Here is a 16931-nt window from a genome sequence, read left to right on the forward strand (position 1 = left end):
AAAAATTCATAATCAAATTGCTAAGCAACCCCTGAATGGAATAACACAAAACGGGTATCATTGATCAACTCCTAACGAGCGCTGAGCAGTCCCTCTAAACCGAAGTGTATCACGGGCGGGACGCCCCCCTCCACGAAAATATTACTAATCATATTTTTCAAACCACTGCCTTCAAAAACGGATATCAGTTGAAAGCTTAGAATCTGAGCTTTACAATGCATGTAGCCACTTTGATTAACTCCAAAGTAGTGCCGAGTTATTTGCTGATAAATTACAAAAAAAATAAAAAATCATAATTTACAAAATGTTTTTTGTGCCATGTACTCTAAAATGTCAAAAACATCATACAGCTCGGATTGTCATGTGTCATATGTCATTTGAAAGGTCTCATGAGTAGAATAAAAGAAGTATAATTGTTTGGGGCTTCGACTAAACTTGAGTCAGGCATTATTTCAAATTCAAAACAACAATTTCAAAACTGTCAAGGGCTAAGAGAAGGGCTACCTTGGTTCAAAATACTGTAACTTCGGATTATTTCATGATAACAAAATGTAATTCACATACAGCACACATGTTGGGGAACATTACCCAAAAAAATTTATCCTACCTTATTTCTTTGAAATAAGAATATGAAAAATTTCCCTTGACCACACAAATTTTTTATTACATTTTATCACCTATTTCTCAACATGAGAATATTCAAATGCAAAGATTTCCCCCCCTAAAAATATAGAAAGATTTCTATCAAACCATACCTACATTTTGACTCTCCTTGCTACGGTCTTGGAGTTATGAGTCATTATTTTTGTTTATGGTTCTCAGAAAACAACAGTTTTAAAAATTCCTTCAGGGAGTCAAGAGCTAAACAAAAAGGCCTATTTTGTTACAAAATACTGTAGCTTTTGGATACTTTATGCTATCACCAAAAAATTTGAAACAGATACAGCTAACATGCTGGGGACCATCACCAAAATAGAATTTTCCTCCTACCTTATTTCTGTCCGGAGATATTGAATGTCAAATAAGACCGATATGAAAAATGTCTCTTGAGCACTCAAATTTTTCTTACATTTTTATCAGCTATTTCTCAGCAGGAGAATGTCCAAATGAAATGATTCCTTCTGAAAGTACAGAAAGTTTTCTATTAAACGATACCAACCTTCTGACTCTCCTTGCCACAGTATTCAAATTATGAGTCATTCATTTTGTCTAAGTCACTCAGAAAAAACATCAACTTCAGTGAGGCAAAAATGCCCTCAGGGCTTAAAGGTGTTAATCCTTTTATTTAGCAAAAATGCATTAAATTGATCAAATAAATGCCACCTGGGTGAACATAATAGACTTCTTTGAGAAATTTTAAAAAGTCTTACTGACCCCAAACTTTTATGTTTGTTAATATATAAAAATCTATTAAACGATACCAACCTTCTGACTCTCCTTGCCACAGTATTCAAGTTATGAGTCATTCATTTTGTCTAAGTCACTCAGAAAAACATCAACTTCAGTGAGGCAAAAATGCCCTCAGGGCTTAAAGGTGTTAATCCTTTTATTTAGCAAAAATGCATTAAATTGATCAAATAAATGCCACCTGGGTGAACATAATAGACTTCTTTGAGAAATTTTAAAAAGTCTTACTGACCCCAAACTTTTATGTTTGTTAATATATAAAAATCATTTTTAATGAAGCAATGATTATGGGCTGAAATGCAACCTGGACATGTTTTGGTTTTTCAGATTCACCTGTAAAAAGTGGATGATGATATATATTTATGATTGTGTGTAAAATTTTTTAGGTGTGTAGTGTATCCTCTACACTCGTCCCTGTCCAATGAGGAGCAGCAGGCGGTCTTTACCCGCCCACATGAGGGTGTGACCAAAATCATCATCTCCACCAACATCGCTGAAACTTCTGTCACCATTGACGATGTGGTGTATGTCATAGACTCTGGCCGGATGAAGGAGAAGAGGTTTGAGACGCTGTCCAAACATAGATTATTTATTTTTCTTGGTTAACATTGAATATTCTTTGTGGTTTTGGATGCATTGTCATATGTTTGTGCATGTATTAGGTATGATGCTAGTCGCAGTATGGAGAGTCTAGAGGACGTATGGGTGTCTCGTGCCAATGCTGTCCAGAGAAAAGGCCGTGCTGGTCGTGTGGCGTCAGGCGTCTGCTCGATGCTAGTCGCAGTATGGAGAGTCTAGAGGACGTATGGGTGTCTCGTGCCAATGCTCTCCAGAGAAAAGGCCGTGCTGGTCGTGTGGCGTCAGGCGTCTGCTTCCATCTGTTTACAAGACATCGCTTCACACATCACCTGAGCCAACAGCAGCTGCCTGAGATTCAAAGAGTTCCCCTGGAGCAGCTCTGTCTAAGGTAACCACCTTAAAACAACCCTGTTGAAACAAAAAACCTTTAAATAAAGGAGTAGTTCACCCCAAAATTATGTGGTGGATTATGTGGTGGAAAAATGTACTGAAATGCACCCTCAGGCCATCTAGGATGTCAATGAGTTTGTTTCTTCATCAGAACAGATTTGTAGAAATGTAGCATTACATCACTTGGTCACCAATGGATCCTCTGCAGTGAATGGGTGCCGTCAGAATGAGAGTTCAAACAACTGATAAAAACATCACAAGTAATCCACACCACTCCAGTCCATCGGTTCATGTCTTGTGATGTGAAAAACTGTGTTTGTAAGAAACAAATCCATCATTAAGGCTATTTAACTTAAAATCTCTGGCCAAAATCCGTAATCCCTAATAACACTTCCTCTAGTGACAAATTCCATCAACTGTTGTCCTCTTATATCCAAATCCACCGAAATATTTGTTTAGAACAGTTTTGGACTGTTTTTGCTTGTAAACCAGTGCTTGCTTGATCTGTGTATATTTCACTCCTGATTTAGACGAGACAACGTTTGGAGAAAGCAATATTATGGATAGTGGGCTTGTGTGTATTTTAGCCAGAAGCAAAGTTTGAATGTTAAAAACATCTTGATGGATTTGTTTCTTACAAACATGCAGCTTATTACTTCACAAGACATTAACTGATTAACTGAACTGGAGTCGTGTGGATTACTTGTGGATTATTGTGATGTTTTTATCAGCTGTTTGGACTCTCATTCTGACGGCACCCATTCACTTCACTGGTGAGCAAGTGATGAAATGCTAAATTTCTCCAAATCTGTTCCCCTTGAAGAAACAAACTCATCTACATCTTGAAAAGCAAATTTTCATTTTTGGGTAAACTATTCCTTCAACACAAGCAAACTTCATGTGATTTGTTTAGATCTTAATAGTTACAATTTTTCTGTCCCAGGGTTAAGGTGTTGGAGGTGTTTACGGAGCGTCCTCTGGAGTCAGTTTTCTCTCAGCTTATTGAGCCGCCCGCAGAGGGCAGTCTGGAGGCCGCTAAACAGCGCCTGTGTGCCCTGGGCGCCTTGACGGACGAGGAGTCTCTGACTCCCCTCGGTTGGCATTTGGCCTGTCTGCCTGTGGACGTCCGCATCGGTAAACTCATGCTGCTGGGAGCCATCTTCCGCTGCCTGGACCCTGCCCTCACCATCGCCGCTAGCCTGGCCTTCAAGAGTCCATTCGTAAGTCACCAGACACATGTGGAAGCTATTTCTCCAGCGCAGTACTGTGACCTGAGATCCTGCCATACTCGCAGGTGTCTCCCTGGGATAAACGAGAGGAAGCTAACGAGAAGAAGTTGGGGTTCTCTCTGGCAAACAGCGACCATCTGGCCTTGCTGCAGGCGTACAAGGTCAGTTCAGGCTCTGATCAAATTAATGACTACAATTCATAATGGTATACACATCCTTCACCACTTTCTTGTTCTTTTTTTTTTTTCTTAATTTGTTGAATAATTTTATTATGCTTTCAGATTTCGTGTATTTTACAGGAACATTTTTTTTATTTCCATCAACAGGCGTCTGCATCTCATTCGGTTCTTTATTTGTTTTTGTTTTTTTATTCTCGCAATTGGTTTTATTAGGCTGATATTAGAAGATAAATTTAAAAAATAATCACCGTTTCCACAAAAATATTAAGCCGCACAACTGTTTGCAACTTTGATAATAATAAATGTTCTTGACCAGCAAATCAGCATATTAGAATGAGTTCTGAAGGATCATGTGACATGACATTATTTTAAATTGTAATGTTTCACAATATTACTGTTTTTTTTTTTTTACTGTATTTTTGATCAAATAAGTCCAATGGTGAGCCAATATTTATATAAATATTTTTGTTTTTAAATTAAATATTTAATTTATTTATTAACAGTCTAAGACTGCTTGTTTTAGATGTAGCGAGTGTTAATGAATATCAGTGTAATATAATTATGTTAAAAAAAAGAGAACATTAGATGAAATTTGATCACATATTCTAGTGATCATTCTTTGATTAACATCAGTTTGGAAAATGTGCTGTTTTCAAAACTATTTGTAAGATGTTTTATCCCATCTCTTCTGGACAGAAATTGTTCAGTGGTAGGTTTAAGTATGTGTTGTTTTAGACTCTTGGGTAAAATCAATACAAGTTGTATAAACATTTTCGGTAAAAACCATCAACTCACAACATGTGACCTGTTCTTTTGTTTTTCTGTCCCTCACAGGCCAACCTGAACTCTGATAACACAAAGCTGATGTCAGCCATGTTGTGTGCGGCTCTCTACCCTAATGTAGTCCAGGTCAGTGCACAGATTTCTCTGAACTGGTGTGTAAGATGTTTCATGTGAATGTGTATGAAACACGCCATGCTTTATTTAGGTGAGATCTCCTCAGGGGAAGTATAAGCTCACTAGTAAAGGAGCTGTGAAGATGCAGCCTAAAGCAGAGGAGCTGTGCTTCATGACCAAGAGTGATGGAGCCGTCCACATACACCCCTCGTCTGTCAACTTCTCTGTAACTATCTCACCTAAACTACATCCGCTCTTTATCTAGCATACCAGATGAGACCACTTAGGACGTGGCTAGACGTCAACTCCCCTGTCCCATGGCGGGCTTTAGAAACTAATATTATATACCCATTGCGTCTACAGGATTTACCCTTCACTGGAATATCTAAGAAAGTTCTGGAAAAGTTTGGTCCAATTATATGCCATTCTATCAAAACCTGGAAAGCAGCAGAAAAGATTATGGGGAGCTTCAGATACTTACAGTGACTCTACCCCCATTTGGCATAATAATAATCTTTGTACTGGTAACAAACCATTCGTTTCCAAATGCTGGGTTAAATGTGGTATTTACACTTTAAAGGACCTGTACAATGATTATGGGCTCAAGTCCTTTCAGATCCTAAAGGATGAATTTAGAGATTAAGACCTGCACTGAAAGCTTATGGAGTACCCTGGTCGATTAAAATATCTCCTCATCCTATGGTAAATTGGATAGATTCTAGTATGGCTTCTAGAGGTGTTGTGAGTATAATTTATAAATCACTTGTGGTACGACAGTATTCAAACATTCCAACTGAGGGTTTCTGGGAAAGAGAACTTAATGCCGTGATTGATTGGGACAATGTCTGGGGAAATTGTTTTGCTACCGCTAAAAACCCAGCTCACCAAATTATTCATTATAAATTAATCTATAAGGCATATGCCACTCCCTGTTTATTATTTAAAATGAAAAGAAAGTCTGACCCCCTCTGTCACCTGTGTAATAGTTCAAGTCAAGGTACATACATATGTTCTGGGACTGTTCCCGAATTGCGTTGCTTTGGTCCTTGGTACAGGACTTATTGTCGGACCTTCTGAAGACTCGGATCCAAAAGGACCCACTGCTTTTTCTTTTGCTGGATGATTCGTCGCTGTCATTGTCTGTCAATCAAAAAAGGATTCTGTTTGCTGCTCTTACTGCTGCCAATTGTTCTATTTAGGGTTGGTGTAACGCAGCACAGGGCGGCTTTAAGGCTGGTTACCAGTTCTGCAGAGAGAACTTCCTCTCGATCCGAGGCTTACAGGTGAGACTGGACTCTGATTGGCTCAGTGTAGATATCAGTCATTTAGGCATACCATAACTGCTCTGCGTGTGTGTTCTCTCAGGAGATAGCATGTCTTAAAAGGCAGTTTGCAGAGCTTCTGTCTGACATTGGCTTTGTGAAGGATGTGTAAATTTAAAAATGTTACAGCTGTCTCATTACATGACTGCATTTTTTTGGATAACGCTATTATGGTATTCACCTCAAAAAAATTATATTTTGTAAACAAATTACAGGCTTTGTTTTTATTAGATGACATTAAAATGTATGATTACAAGCAAACCTTCATGTCTTTTAACTTTTAGTAGTAATCGTGTTAGTGTAGGATTTATGGTAGGGGGAACAAATATCCCCTACTAAAACATGAGCAAACTCTAGAAATACAATATCATGGTCATAGAAGCAGTACATTATGTTGGTCATGTAACATTCTGCTAGAAAAGTGTGCAGTTGTGTACCGTTATGTAAAAGTAAACTTCACATGCTGATGTAATTTCAGAGCACTGAGAATGTGAAGCATGTTGTGTGTGTGTACGTCTCTCCTGGCCTCAGCAGAGCATCAGGAAAATGAGGCTGAGAAGAGACAAGAGATCTCTCATTAATTCAGAAACATTAGCTTTCTTTATAAAGCAAAAACATCACACACACATATATACATATATATATATATATCTATTAAATTGTTTGAACAATTTAATTTACGTCTCATGCACACCAAGGCTGTATTATTTGATCGAAAATACAGTAAAATTTTGAAGTATTATTTTCAGGATTTTCTGATTAGTAGAAAGTTCAGAAGAACATTTTGCAACATTGTCTTTAGTGTCAACTTTGATCACCCAACAGAATAGCAGTATCAAAAATAATATCCTACTGACCTCAAACTTTTGAATAGTGTACGTTTTACTATTTATTTTGGTCTGAACTAAAATGTACTTTTAATTCATTTACAGTACCTGGTTAACAGCATCTGGCCAGTTTTGGGTCTCTAAACAGAAGGCACTGTGTTTGGAGTAAGCAGCTCCACCCTTTCCTTTCAATGTCCCATCCAGGAAGTTGGACGTGTAGAACTGAACCCCAGGCTGTGTAGTGCTCACCTCCAGAACACGACCCGTCCCAGGATGCACCACTCTACACAGACCAACACGTGCAGTAATATTAAGGCACATATAGAGTAATCACGGTCTGTCAATCAAAAAAGGATTCTGTTTGCTGCTCTTACTGCTGCCAAAAAGGTTATTTTAAAATTGTGTTTGGATCCATCTACCCCAGTTAGATTGACGTGGATGTCATACTTGCATAAATAGAGAATCGAAAAAAAAATTGTTGGTAACCAAACAGCTGATGGTAGCCATTATGGAAAAAATACTATGGAAGTTAATGGCTACCGTCAACTGTTTGGTAAATGATGACAGAATTTAAATTTTTGCGCATTTTCATACATTTCTGACAGTGTTGACAACACAGCTTTGAAACCTTCTGAAGGATTTTTAGTTGTAAAATTGAAATTAAAATATAAAAGTAATTAATATTTATATAAATATTTTAGTTTTTCTTAAATTAAATATTCAATTTATTTATTAACAGTCTAAGACTGCTTGTTTTAGATGTAGTGAGTGTTAATGAATATCAATGTAATATAATTATGTTAAAATAAAGAGAACATTAGATGAAATGGTGCATTTGATCACATATTCTAGTGATCATTCTTTGATTAACATCAGTTTGGAAAATGTGCTGTTTTGTACAAACTATTTGTAAGATGTTTTATCTCATCTCTTCTGGACAGCGAGTGTTTTTTGACACTAGTAATATATGAAATTGTTCAGTGGTAGGTTTAAGTATGTGTTGTTTTATACTCTTGGGTAAAATCAATACAAGATGTAAAAACAATCAACTCTTGTTTTTCTGTCCCTCACAGGCCAACCTGAACTCTGATAACACAAAGCTGATGTCAGCCATGTTGTGTGCGGCTCTCTACCCTAACGTAGTCCAGGTCAGTGCACAGATTTCTCTGAACTGGTGTGTAAGATGTTTCACGTGAATGTGTATGAAACACGCCATGCTTTATTTAGGTGAGATCTCCTCAGGGGAAGTATAAGCTCACTAGTAAAGGAGCTGTGAAGATGCAGCCTAAAGCAGAGGAGCTGTGCTTCATGACCAAGAGTGATGGAGCCGTCCACATACACCCCTCGTCTGTCAACTTCTCTGTAACTATCTCACCTAAACTACATCCGCTCTGACTTGGCATCTAAAAATGTATGTATTTATTACTGAAAAAGAGTTCCTCTCTGTAGGTGCGGCACTATGACAGCCCATACCTGGTGTACCATGAGAAAGTGAAGACCAGTCGAGTGTTTCTCCGTGACTGTAGCATGGTGTGCGTGTATCCCATGGTGCTGTTCGGTGGCGGGCAAGTGAGCGTGGAGCTGCAGCGTGGAGAGTTCATCATCTCTCTGGACGACGGCTGGATCAGATTTGCAGCTGCGTCTCATGAGGTAAAAGAGACTTGCACTAGAATATCATATCATGCTATGGCAGTGTTTGATTTCAGACTGTGTTTGTGTAGGTGGCTGAGCTGGTGAAAGAGCTGCGGTGGGAGCTGGATCAGCTCTTAGAGGAGAAGATCAGAAATCCCAGCATGGATCTGATCAGCTGTCCTCGAGGGTCTCGCATCATACACACCATAGTGTCGCTCATCTCCACACAGTAGCATCAACGTTCTTCTCACACACTATTCACAATTAAATAACAGCGGGATGCTCACCTGAAAACAGCCTTTTTTCAGATTTTGTTGAACTTTGTGGAGGCACTTGAAACATTTTCATTTTCTTTTGTAGAGTAGATGCAGAAAATATACTTTGGCATTGTGTGATTTCACACAGACATTTCCTAAATCCCAGAGTCCATATTGGACTGCTTTAATGCAATATTATAGCAACAAGACAGCATGTGCATAAATCCTGAATGTATGGCATGAGGTATTTGTGAGTATGAATTGTGCCAAATTATAAAAGACACTTATTGTGTTTTGAATTATTAACTTCTATTATAATGTGGGACTACTATGAAAAGTCATACGTTTGCCAAAATATGCAATATCAAGTGTATTTAAAAATAAATGAACTGGGTTAAAAATAATGGATTTTCTTCTTAAAAAAAAAAAAAAAAAAAAATTGTATTCTATTGCGTTTATATAATTTGTGTAAATTTAAAAATGTTACAGCTGTCTCATTACATGACTGCATTTTTTTGGATAACGCTATTATGGTATTCACCTCAAAAAAATTATATTTTGTAAACAAATTACAGGCTTTGTTTTTATTAGATGACATTAAAATGTATGATTACAAGCAAACCTTCATGTCTTTTAACTTTTAGTAGTAATCGTGTTAGTGTAGGATTTATGGTAGGGGGAACAAATATCCCCTACTAAAACATGAGCAAACTCTAGAAATACAATATCATGGTCATAGAAGCAGTACATTATGTTGGTCATGTAACATTCTGCTAGAAAAGTGTGCAGTTGTGTACCGTTATGTAAAAGTAAACTTCACATGCTGATGTAATTTCAGAGCACTGAGAATGTGAAGCATGTTGTGTGTGTGTACGTCTCTCCTGGCCTCAGCAGAGCATCAGGAAAATGAGGCTGAGAAGAGACAAGAGATCTCTCATTAATTCAGAAACATTAGCTTTCTTTATAAAGCAAAAACATCACACACACATATATACATATATATATATATATCTATTAAATTGTTTGAACAATTTAATTTACGTCTCATGCACACCAAGGCTGTATTATTTGATCGAAAATACAGTAAAATTTTGAAGTATTATTTTCAGGATTTTCTGATTAGTAGAAAGTTCAGAAGAACATTTTGCAACATTGTCTTTAGTGTCAACTTTGATCACCCAACAGAATAGCAGTATCAAAAATAATATCCTACTGACCTCAAACTTTTGAATAGTGTACGTTTTACTATTTATTTTGGTCTGAACTAAAATGTACTTTTAATTCATTTACAGTACCTGGTTAACAGCATCTGGCCAGTTTTGGGTCTCTAAACAGAAGGCACTGTGTTTGGAGTAAGCAGCTCCACCCTTTCCTTTCAATGTCCCATCCAGGAAGTTGGACGTGTAGAACTGAACCCCAGGCTGTGTAGTGCTCACCTCCAGAACACGACCCGTCCCAGGATGCACCACTCTACACAGACCAACACGTGCAGTAATATTAAGGCACATATAGAGTAATCACGTAGGCTTAATAATCCAATTGAAATAACGGGTTACCGAGCACATTTTCGCTCCAGTGGCGGATCACCAGGTGAACACAGACAGAAGTTGTGATCAAAGCCTGGACCAGGCAGCTCTTTCAGTCTAGAGCCCAGGAGGACAGGCTTTCTCAGGTCAAACAGGGTCTTGTCCACAGGTTTCACCTCCCCTGTACATAGTAAAGAAACCACACAAAACCATGCTTGACAGTTTCTGGTCATAGACGTTTAATAGATCGGATTCTCTAAAATAATGGGATAAAAATACCTGTGGGGATCATCGTATCATCCACAGGCAGGTACGACTCTGCTGAGATTGTCACCTCATGGTCGTAAATGTCTGGTGTCCCCTGCAGATCCGAAAAAGCATTCATTAAGAGTAGGAATACACCTGTTGTGTCCACAAAAGACAGTTCACACAGACTTTAACCATGCAGTGTAAGACGAGGTTTATAAACTGTGTGCTTGTAGCCCTACCTGTCCAGCCAGGTTGAAGTATGAATGGTTGGTGAGGTTGATGGGTGTAGTACGGTCAGTCTGTGCATAGTACAGTACACTCAGTGTGTTCTTCTCCAGTCTGTAAGTGACAGAAGCGTTTAGGTTCCCAGGATAACCCTCATCACCATCTGGACTGCTGTGACTCAGCTTCACTCCATTATCCACCGCCTCTGTGGTCCACACGGCCTACAACACACAAACGTCCTTAAAGAAATTATGTCTGCTGACTCACGATATCAAAGCTTGTTTTGGAGAATAAGGATAGAGATGGTTTTCATTTCAAATTTACCTTGTCAAAGCCCTTCAGTCCTCCATGCAGAGCATTGGGTCCATTGTTAATAGACAGTTTATATTCTTTCTCATCTACCACAAACCGGCCCTTGGCAATGCGGTTTGCAACCCGGCCTACCACAGCTCCAAAGTAGCGAGGGTTTGAGAGATAACCTAGTGTGAAATAAAGGAAATTAAAGGGTTAGTTCACCCAAAAATGAAAATTAGCCCATAAATTACTCACCCTCAAGTCATCCTAGGTGTATATGACTTTCTTCTTTCAGATTAATCCAGTCGGAGTTATATTAAAAATTGTCTTTGATCTTTCAATCTGTTTAATGGCACTCAGCGGGTGTTATCGTGCTTCAGTCCAAAAGAAGTTAAATAAAAAGCGCCCATCCATAATAAAAAGTGTCTCACACGGCTCCGGGGGGTGAACAGAGGCCTTCTGTAGCAAATCGATGCATTTTTGTAAGAAAAATATCCATATTCAAAACGTAATAATCACTTTAATGTAGCTTGCGCTCACTGTTGTATGCGGAAGCAGGTCTGGGCGGATGACGTATGAGGTTAGCGTTGCACATGCGCCGCTCAGAAGTGACGAACACGGAAGCGCAGGGGAGAGATTGTTCAGCCCCCGGAGCCGTGTGAGACACTTTTTTTTAAATGGATGGGCGCTTTTTATTTAACTTCTTTTGGACTGATGCATGCAACACCCGCTGAGTGCCATGAAACAGCTTGAATGATCAAATAATTTTAATTTTTTTGGGTGAACTAACCCTTTAAGCATGTTTTTCATTCAATATCTCTATAGTTAGGTCTAGTGATAGATACAGCAGTGGTTCTCAACCTTTGACTGCAACAATATTCAAAGGCCCGACTCTCCTAGTTTCTGTAAATTAAATGTCAAGATTCCAAAAGTTTAAAGTGCTGAATATTCTTTAGGGTTCCCGCTATTTTTAACCAGTGAATCGGCATGACTTGTCCAGTTGTTCATGAATTACTGGATAAGGAATTTTACTAATATTTTTACTCAATTTCTACCTGATGGAATATTTTAGAGCTTGGCAAGCAAAATGTACATTCTTTATAAAAGTGTCTAAGGTGTTTTAAAATTGTATTCATTTAAATGACTTTTCCAGGTCTAGAAATCACACCTTTAAAAACAGGTTTCCACATCCTTGTTGTGGAGGGGGTGAATTAGAAGTATTTGATTTGTAATGGTTTAGCTTATTTTAAACCTTGTCTTATTTTAAATAATTTTAAGTCATCTGTTTGAGAACCATTTGTGTTTAAGTAAATGTTATGCAATCGTTCAGTCAGTTCCCTCAATTTGTATGCATTTCGGCATGTCTTTAGTTAATAGTATTGTTTCATAAAGGACATCAGCTGTCCTGCTTTCTAAATATTGGTATTAGTCTTTTAAAAACACAAATTGGTCAACGATTAGTTAGGACTTCTTTTCCAGCAGCATTTCTATTGTAGTTGGCACAGTTGCTTCAGCAATTAAGTGCTGTTTAATATATGATGTATAACATTTATAATCAGATTCTGATGACTATACTGCATTACGTATTGCCGAGTGACTTGGACTTTCTTTTTAAAGCAAACACCTTGATTAAAATGTGCAAAGAAAATGTTTTAGACTATGAATGAAAGAACATAAATACACTTTTATTCAGTTTGTTCATTTTTTAAGACATTGATTTATTACAAATTTTTATTGAAACATTTTATTACTTAGAAGTTGCTTTTTATAGGGAGACTTACAGCAGGTAAAATAAGTATTGAACACGTCAACATCTCAGTAAATATATTTCTGAAGGTGCTGTGGCCATAAAATGTTCACCAGATGTTGGTAACAACCCAAGTAATCCATACATACAAAGAAAACAAAACAAATAAATTCAGAAATTAAGTTAGGTGTAATAAAATGGAATGACCCAGGGGAAAAGTATTGAACTAATTAAATTCATTTAATACTTCCTACAAAAGCCTTTGTTGGTAATGACAGCTTCAAGATGCCTCCTGTATGGAGAAACTAGTCGTATGCATTGCTCAGGTGTGATTTTGGCCCATTCTTCCACAGTGTCTTCAAATCTTGAAGGTTCTGTGTGCCTCTTCTGTGAACTCTAATCTTTAGTTCTTTCCATAGATTTTCTATTGGATTCAAGTCAGGTGATTCGCCTGGCCATTCTAGCAGCTTTATTTTCTTTCTCTGAAACCAGTTGAGATTTCCATGCCTTTTTGCACCTCCCTTTCTTCATGTGTTCAATACTTTTTCCCTGTGTCGTTCCATTTTATTACACAGAACTTAATTTCTGATTTTATTTGTTTTGTTTTCTTTGCATATATGGATTACTTGGGTTGTTACAAACATCTGGTGAAAATTTCAAGTCAACAGCACCTTTAGAAATATATTTACTGAGAAAAATGGTGACGTGTTCAATACTTATTTGTTTTACCCGCTGTATGAAATCTTTGTCATTAAAATCATTAAATAAAAGTGATGTCTCCTAAATCCCTTTGAGTGAAACAAGTTAATTAATTATTGACATTCAGGAAGAACTTAGAGCTTTATAATGAAAGTGAAATCTGCAGCTTAGATTGGCATTAAGGAGAATTTTGTGAGAAATATCTTGACTACATACTGAAATGTTTCACCAACTGGATGTTTCAAAACATTTGAATTAATCTATTTTCTTTTAAATCTATAATGCAAAAACCTTCCTTTGTTCTCCTTGTAATCTAATTGCTGTTTAAGAAAAACAGCTGAGATATTAACCCTCTGGCCCTCGGTCATTTTTGACCAAAAAATGTTATATTTTGAACATTTTAAAAATCTTAGCTTCATCAGAATGAGATGACAATTGGTGACTTTTGTCACATTAGCAATATGAACACACAAAAAAAATCATAGACATGATTTGGATATTTAAAGGGTCAAAAAAAAAATTGTCACACTTGACTTCTTCGCAGTCAAAAATTACCGACATAAGAAATGAATGGGAAATACGAAAAAATTTTCATTTCTGTTCTGAAGTTGTATTAACATTTATTGAAATACATTGAATAAAATATCAATTAATTACAAAATGTGTGTATAAAGTGTTTTGAATTATCACTATCCATTCGTTATTTTGTTAGATTTTTTAATGATCAAATACTGAGTAACAAAAATGCTTTCTAGGTGTTTCCCTTTCTAAAAAGATTTTAATGTTTGACTGTAATCATAATGTAAAACATGATACTTATCTAACCAAAAATATCTAAACCTTGACAAAAAGTAGTCTTTTAGAATGTCTGTCTGTCTGTCTGTCTATATATATATATATATAAAAATATAAATATAAATGCAAAACCTAAAAAAATAAGGAAATTATGTCAAAAAAACAATGGGAATCCAAAAGCCTCTGTACATATCTATATTGGGTGCTAATACAAGAGGTTACGCAATATTACACAAGTTTTTATTTTTTAATGCCTCCAGATGGCCCAATTCTCACTTCAAAAAATTTATTTTAAATGCCTTCACTCTATTTTAATGTGAAATATTGCATTTATTAAAAAATAGTGAATAAATAAAGAAATAAAATATATATATTAATTCTAATGGAGAATATAGCTAATTAAAATTGAATAAATATTGCATGGTATCATAAAAGTCCCTCAAAATCATAACAATATATTTTTTTTGAACAAAAATATATTACATTGATTTTCCTGAAAAAAAAAGAAGTTACATTTCAAGGCTTCGTTCACTTTTGACTGCGAAGGAGGCAAGTGTGACTCCTAAACGAAGGGTTAAAGAATCATTATTGGCCACATCTGGCAGGAAATTGTTAGAACAGGTCAAGAAATCATTCCAGGTGTCTCTAATCAACACATCAGTCACAAACACCTGCCATTCACAATAATGAAACTCTTTCCAGCTCTGATTTCCCATGGACTGAAACTTGCCTTCTACATCCTCGTATCCTAACACTATATCCGCACTTTGGCCGCTGTGATCTGGTGTCCTGATGGACTGGATCCCGCAGCCCAGAGAGAGGATCTCCACACTCACAGCGCCGGAGCGCAGGCTCCATCTCTCCGCCGGACCCCGCTCCTCTTTACACACCTCCGTCATTCTCAAACAAGCCGCTCGCTCAGACAGCGTTTACTGCTCCACCATTGAAATCAAAGTTACTACACGACAGCACAAACGACTACACTTTGAGTTAATAAACTACAAAGTACCGCCCACTGTGTCAGAATCCCTCCCCTTCTGTCGGATTTTGAGCAAGTTAATCGAGTTTGTTGGTGTTATACTGCCACCATCTGGATTGGGGCAGTACTGCGCATTTATAAATGTAGAAATGTTTGGCCATTGCTGCTGCTGCTCTGAGTTTGTAATATGCATTTTTTAAATGCATTGTTAAACATCGATGTTAAAATACATTCAACTAAAGAAATTACTTAAAGCTTTAATAAAAGTTATCTCATTGCACATGAACAAAAACTATATTAAAAACAGACATTGCAAAACAAAATTTTTCCCCCAAAAAATGAATTTCACCATAACGTATCTCTTGTAGTACTTGTCTAGATTGCAACAGTAATAGTACAAAATAAAGCAATCTTTGTGGGATTTGAAGAGGACCAATAAGTGAATCAGACTTAAGACTGAAGATCTAATAATAAAAGCTATTGATCTGGAATACTAATTATAATAAATTATAATAACTACAATACAATAATGACATTTTATTAATGATCACTAATTATTGCAATACAATTACTATTTTATTAATTTAATCTGTACCACAGTGTCATTTGCTGACAGCTTTGTTAGTTCATTTCCTCTTGAATTATTTTGTGACATTCTGACCTGGAGAGTTATAAAACGGGCAACATATGCAGATTAATTTTAAATGTGTCAGTCTAAAAATAGACCAGTCCTAGATATGCTGTGCCTCTGAGAGTTGCTCCTTTAAATCTTCACACCTCTTTTGTTTCCTGTAGTTTCTCCGGGAAAAAAATTGCATTATGGCATAAATCTGAGATCACTATAATGTTTTTTTTTTTTTTTTTGAACCACAAATTTGTGTAAAACATTAAGACAATTTTCTCCAAAGAGATCCAAAGAGCATTCTGTTCTTCACTGGAAGAAATCTGACCATCTGAATTAAGTTAGCTTACTTCTAAATATTGGTACATATTTTTCTGATATATATACAATGCATGTGTGTGTCCTTTTATATACATAATAAATACTGTACCAAAATTTCAGTATTCGGTACCAATACCAGTGAAAATCCACGGTTCTCGGTACCAAAGCAAAACACAAAAATATGCTAATTAAAAAATTTGACTATACTTTCATTTAATCCAAACTGTGTACATATTTAATCCAGCACAAGTCTACTTGTATCATAATATTCACATAAACATGTTTCATGTGAGCAACAGTGGAAGAGGTTCACTGACCGTGCGGCACAGCCCCACGCGGCGTAATTATGTTTGGGATAGGGATGCACGATATTGGATTTTTGCCGATATTTTTCAACTAATTTAGACCGATACCGATTAGGGGTGGAACGGTTCATGGAAAACCGTACGGTTCTCCACACACGGTTCGGCACGCGCTAGGACCGCGGTTCAACTTAAATCTGACAACGCATCTGTAGTATGGTTTGCTATAAATAATACGTAAATCAAACAGGGTTCGGCTAATATATGTTTCTGTTGATGGATGCGCAATACATTACAACAACAACCATGGAAAAAAAAAATGTGGACAAACCATTCACTCTTGTTCAATGCGAATGCCGTATGCTGGAATATGAGCAGTTATTTATTCCGTCACCTCCGGGTGCTGATAGCACACGCGCACAGGTGAGGCCTGAACAGCACACGTTGATTGAT

General features: G+C 36.9%; 2 protein-coding genes and 1 long non-coding RNA gene across 3 annotated transcripts in view; 1 reads left to right on the plus strand and 2 right to left on the minus strand.

Moving 5' to 3' along the window:
• The window catches only part of LOC107727356 (putative ATP-dependent RNA helicase DHX57), a 19803-nt gene extending 10695 nt beyond the window's left edge, over positions 1–9108 (plus strand). Inside the window, exons 14-23 of the mRNA XM_016537198.1 lie at positions 1794–1979; positions 2186–2374; positions 3320–3596; positions 3671–3766; positions 5881–5964; positions 6047–6109; positions 7904–7978; positions 8058–8192; positions 8280–8480; positions 8552–9108. Coding sequence (XP_016392684.1) covers positions 1794–1979; positions 2186–2374; positions 3320–3596; positions 3671–3766; positions 5881–5964; positions 6047–6109; positions 7904–7978; positions 8058–8192; positions 8280–8480; positions 8552–8695 — 1450 coding nt within the window. The 3' untranslated portion in view covers positions 8696–9108. The remainder of the gene's footprint in view (positions 1–1793; positions 1980–2185; positions 2375–3319; positions 3597–3670; positions 3767–5880; positions 5965–6046; positions 6110–7903; positions 7979–8057; positions 8193–8279; positions 8481–8551) is intronic.
• Positions 6213–7131, minus strand: LOC107727382 (uncharacterized). Its single transcript, XR_001638347.1, has 2 exons — positions 6939–7131; positions 6213–6555 (listed from the first exon to the last, which is right to left on the minus strand). It is a non-coding gene; the product is annotated as an uncharacterized LOC107727382 (long non-coding RNA).
• A 180-nt stretch (positions 9109–9288) lies between the features above and the next one.
• LOC107727359 (aldose 1-epimerase) lies at positions 9289–15330 on the minus strand. The gene is made up of 7 exons (XM_016537200.1): positions 14985–15330; positions 11044–11198; positions 10734–10940; positions 10525–10606; positions 10276–10426; positions 10015–10189; positions 9289–9631 (listed from the first exon to the last, which is right to left on the minus strand). The coding sequence occupies exons 1-7, from the start codon at positions 15151–15153 to the stop codon at positions 9554–9556; spliced, it is 1017 nt and encodes a 338-aa protein (XP_016392686.1). The 5' UTR covers positions 15154–15330; the 3' UTR covers positions 9289–9553.
• Between the last annotated feature and the right edge of the window lie 1601 nt (positions 15331–16931).

The sequence above is a fragment of the Sinocyclocheilus rhinocerous genome, unplaced genomic scaffold, assembly GCF_001515625.1.
Source record: "Sinocyclocheilus rhinocerous isolate Xijiao unplaced genomic scaffold, SAMN03320098_v1.1 scaffold756, whole genome shotgun sequence".
NCBI lineage: Eukaryota > Metazoa > Chordata > Actinopteri > Cypriniformes > Cyprinidae > Sinocyclocheilus > Sinocyclocheilus rhinocerous.

Coding starts and splice junctions, on each gene's coding strand:
- LOC107727359 (XM_016537200.1), bottom strand. CDS start 15,153: ATGACGGAGGTGTGTAAAGAGGAGCGGGGTCCGGCGGAGAGATGGAGC. Junction 10,190..10,275: donor CTGGAGCGAAAATGTGCTCG/GTAACCCGTTAT, acceptor TGGTCTGTGTAG/AGTGGTGCATCCTGGGACGG. Junction 9,632..10,014: donor GGCCAGATGCTGTTAACCAG/GTACTGTAAATG, acceptor GTCTCTTCTCAG/CCTCATTTTCCTGATGCTCT.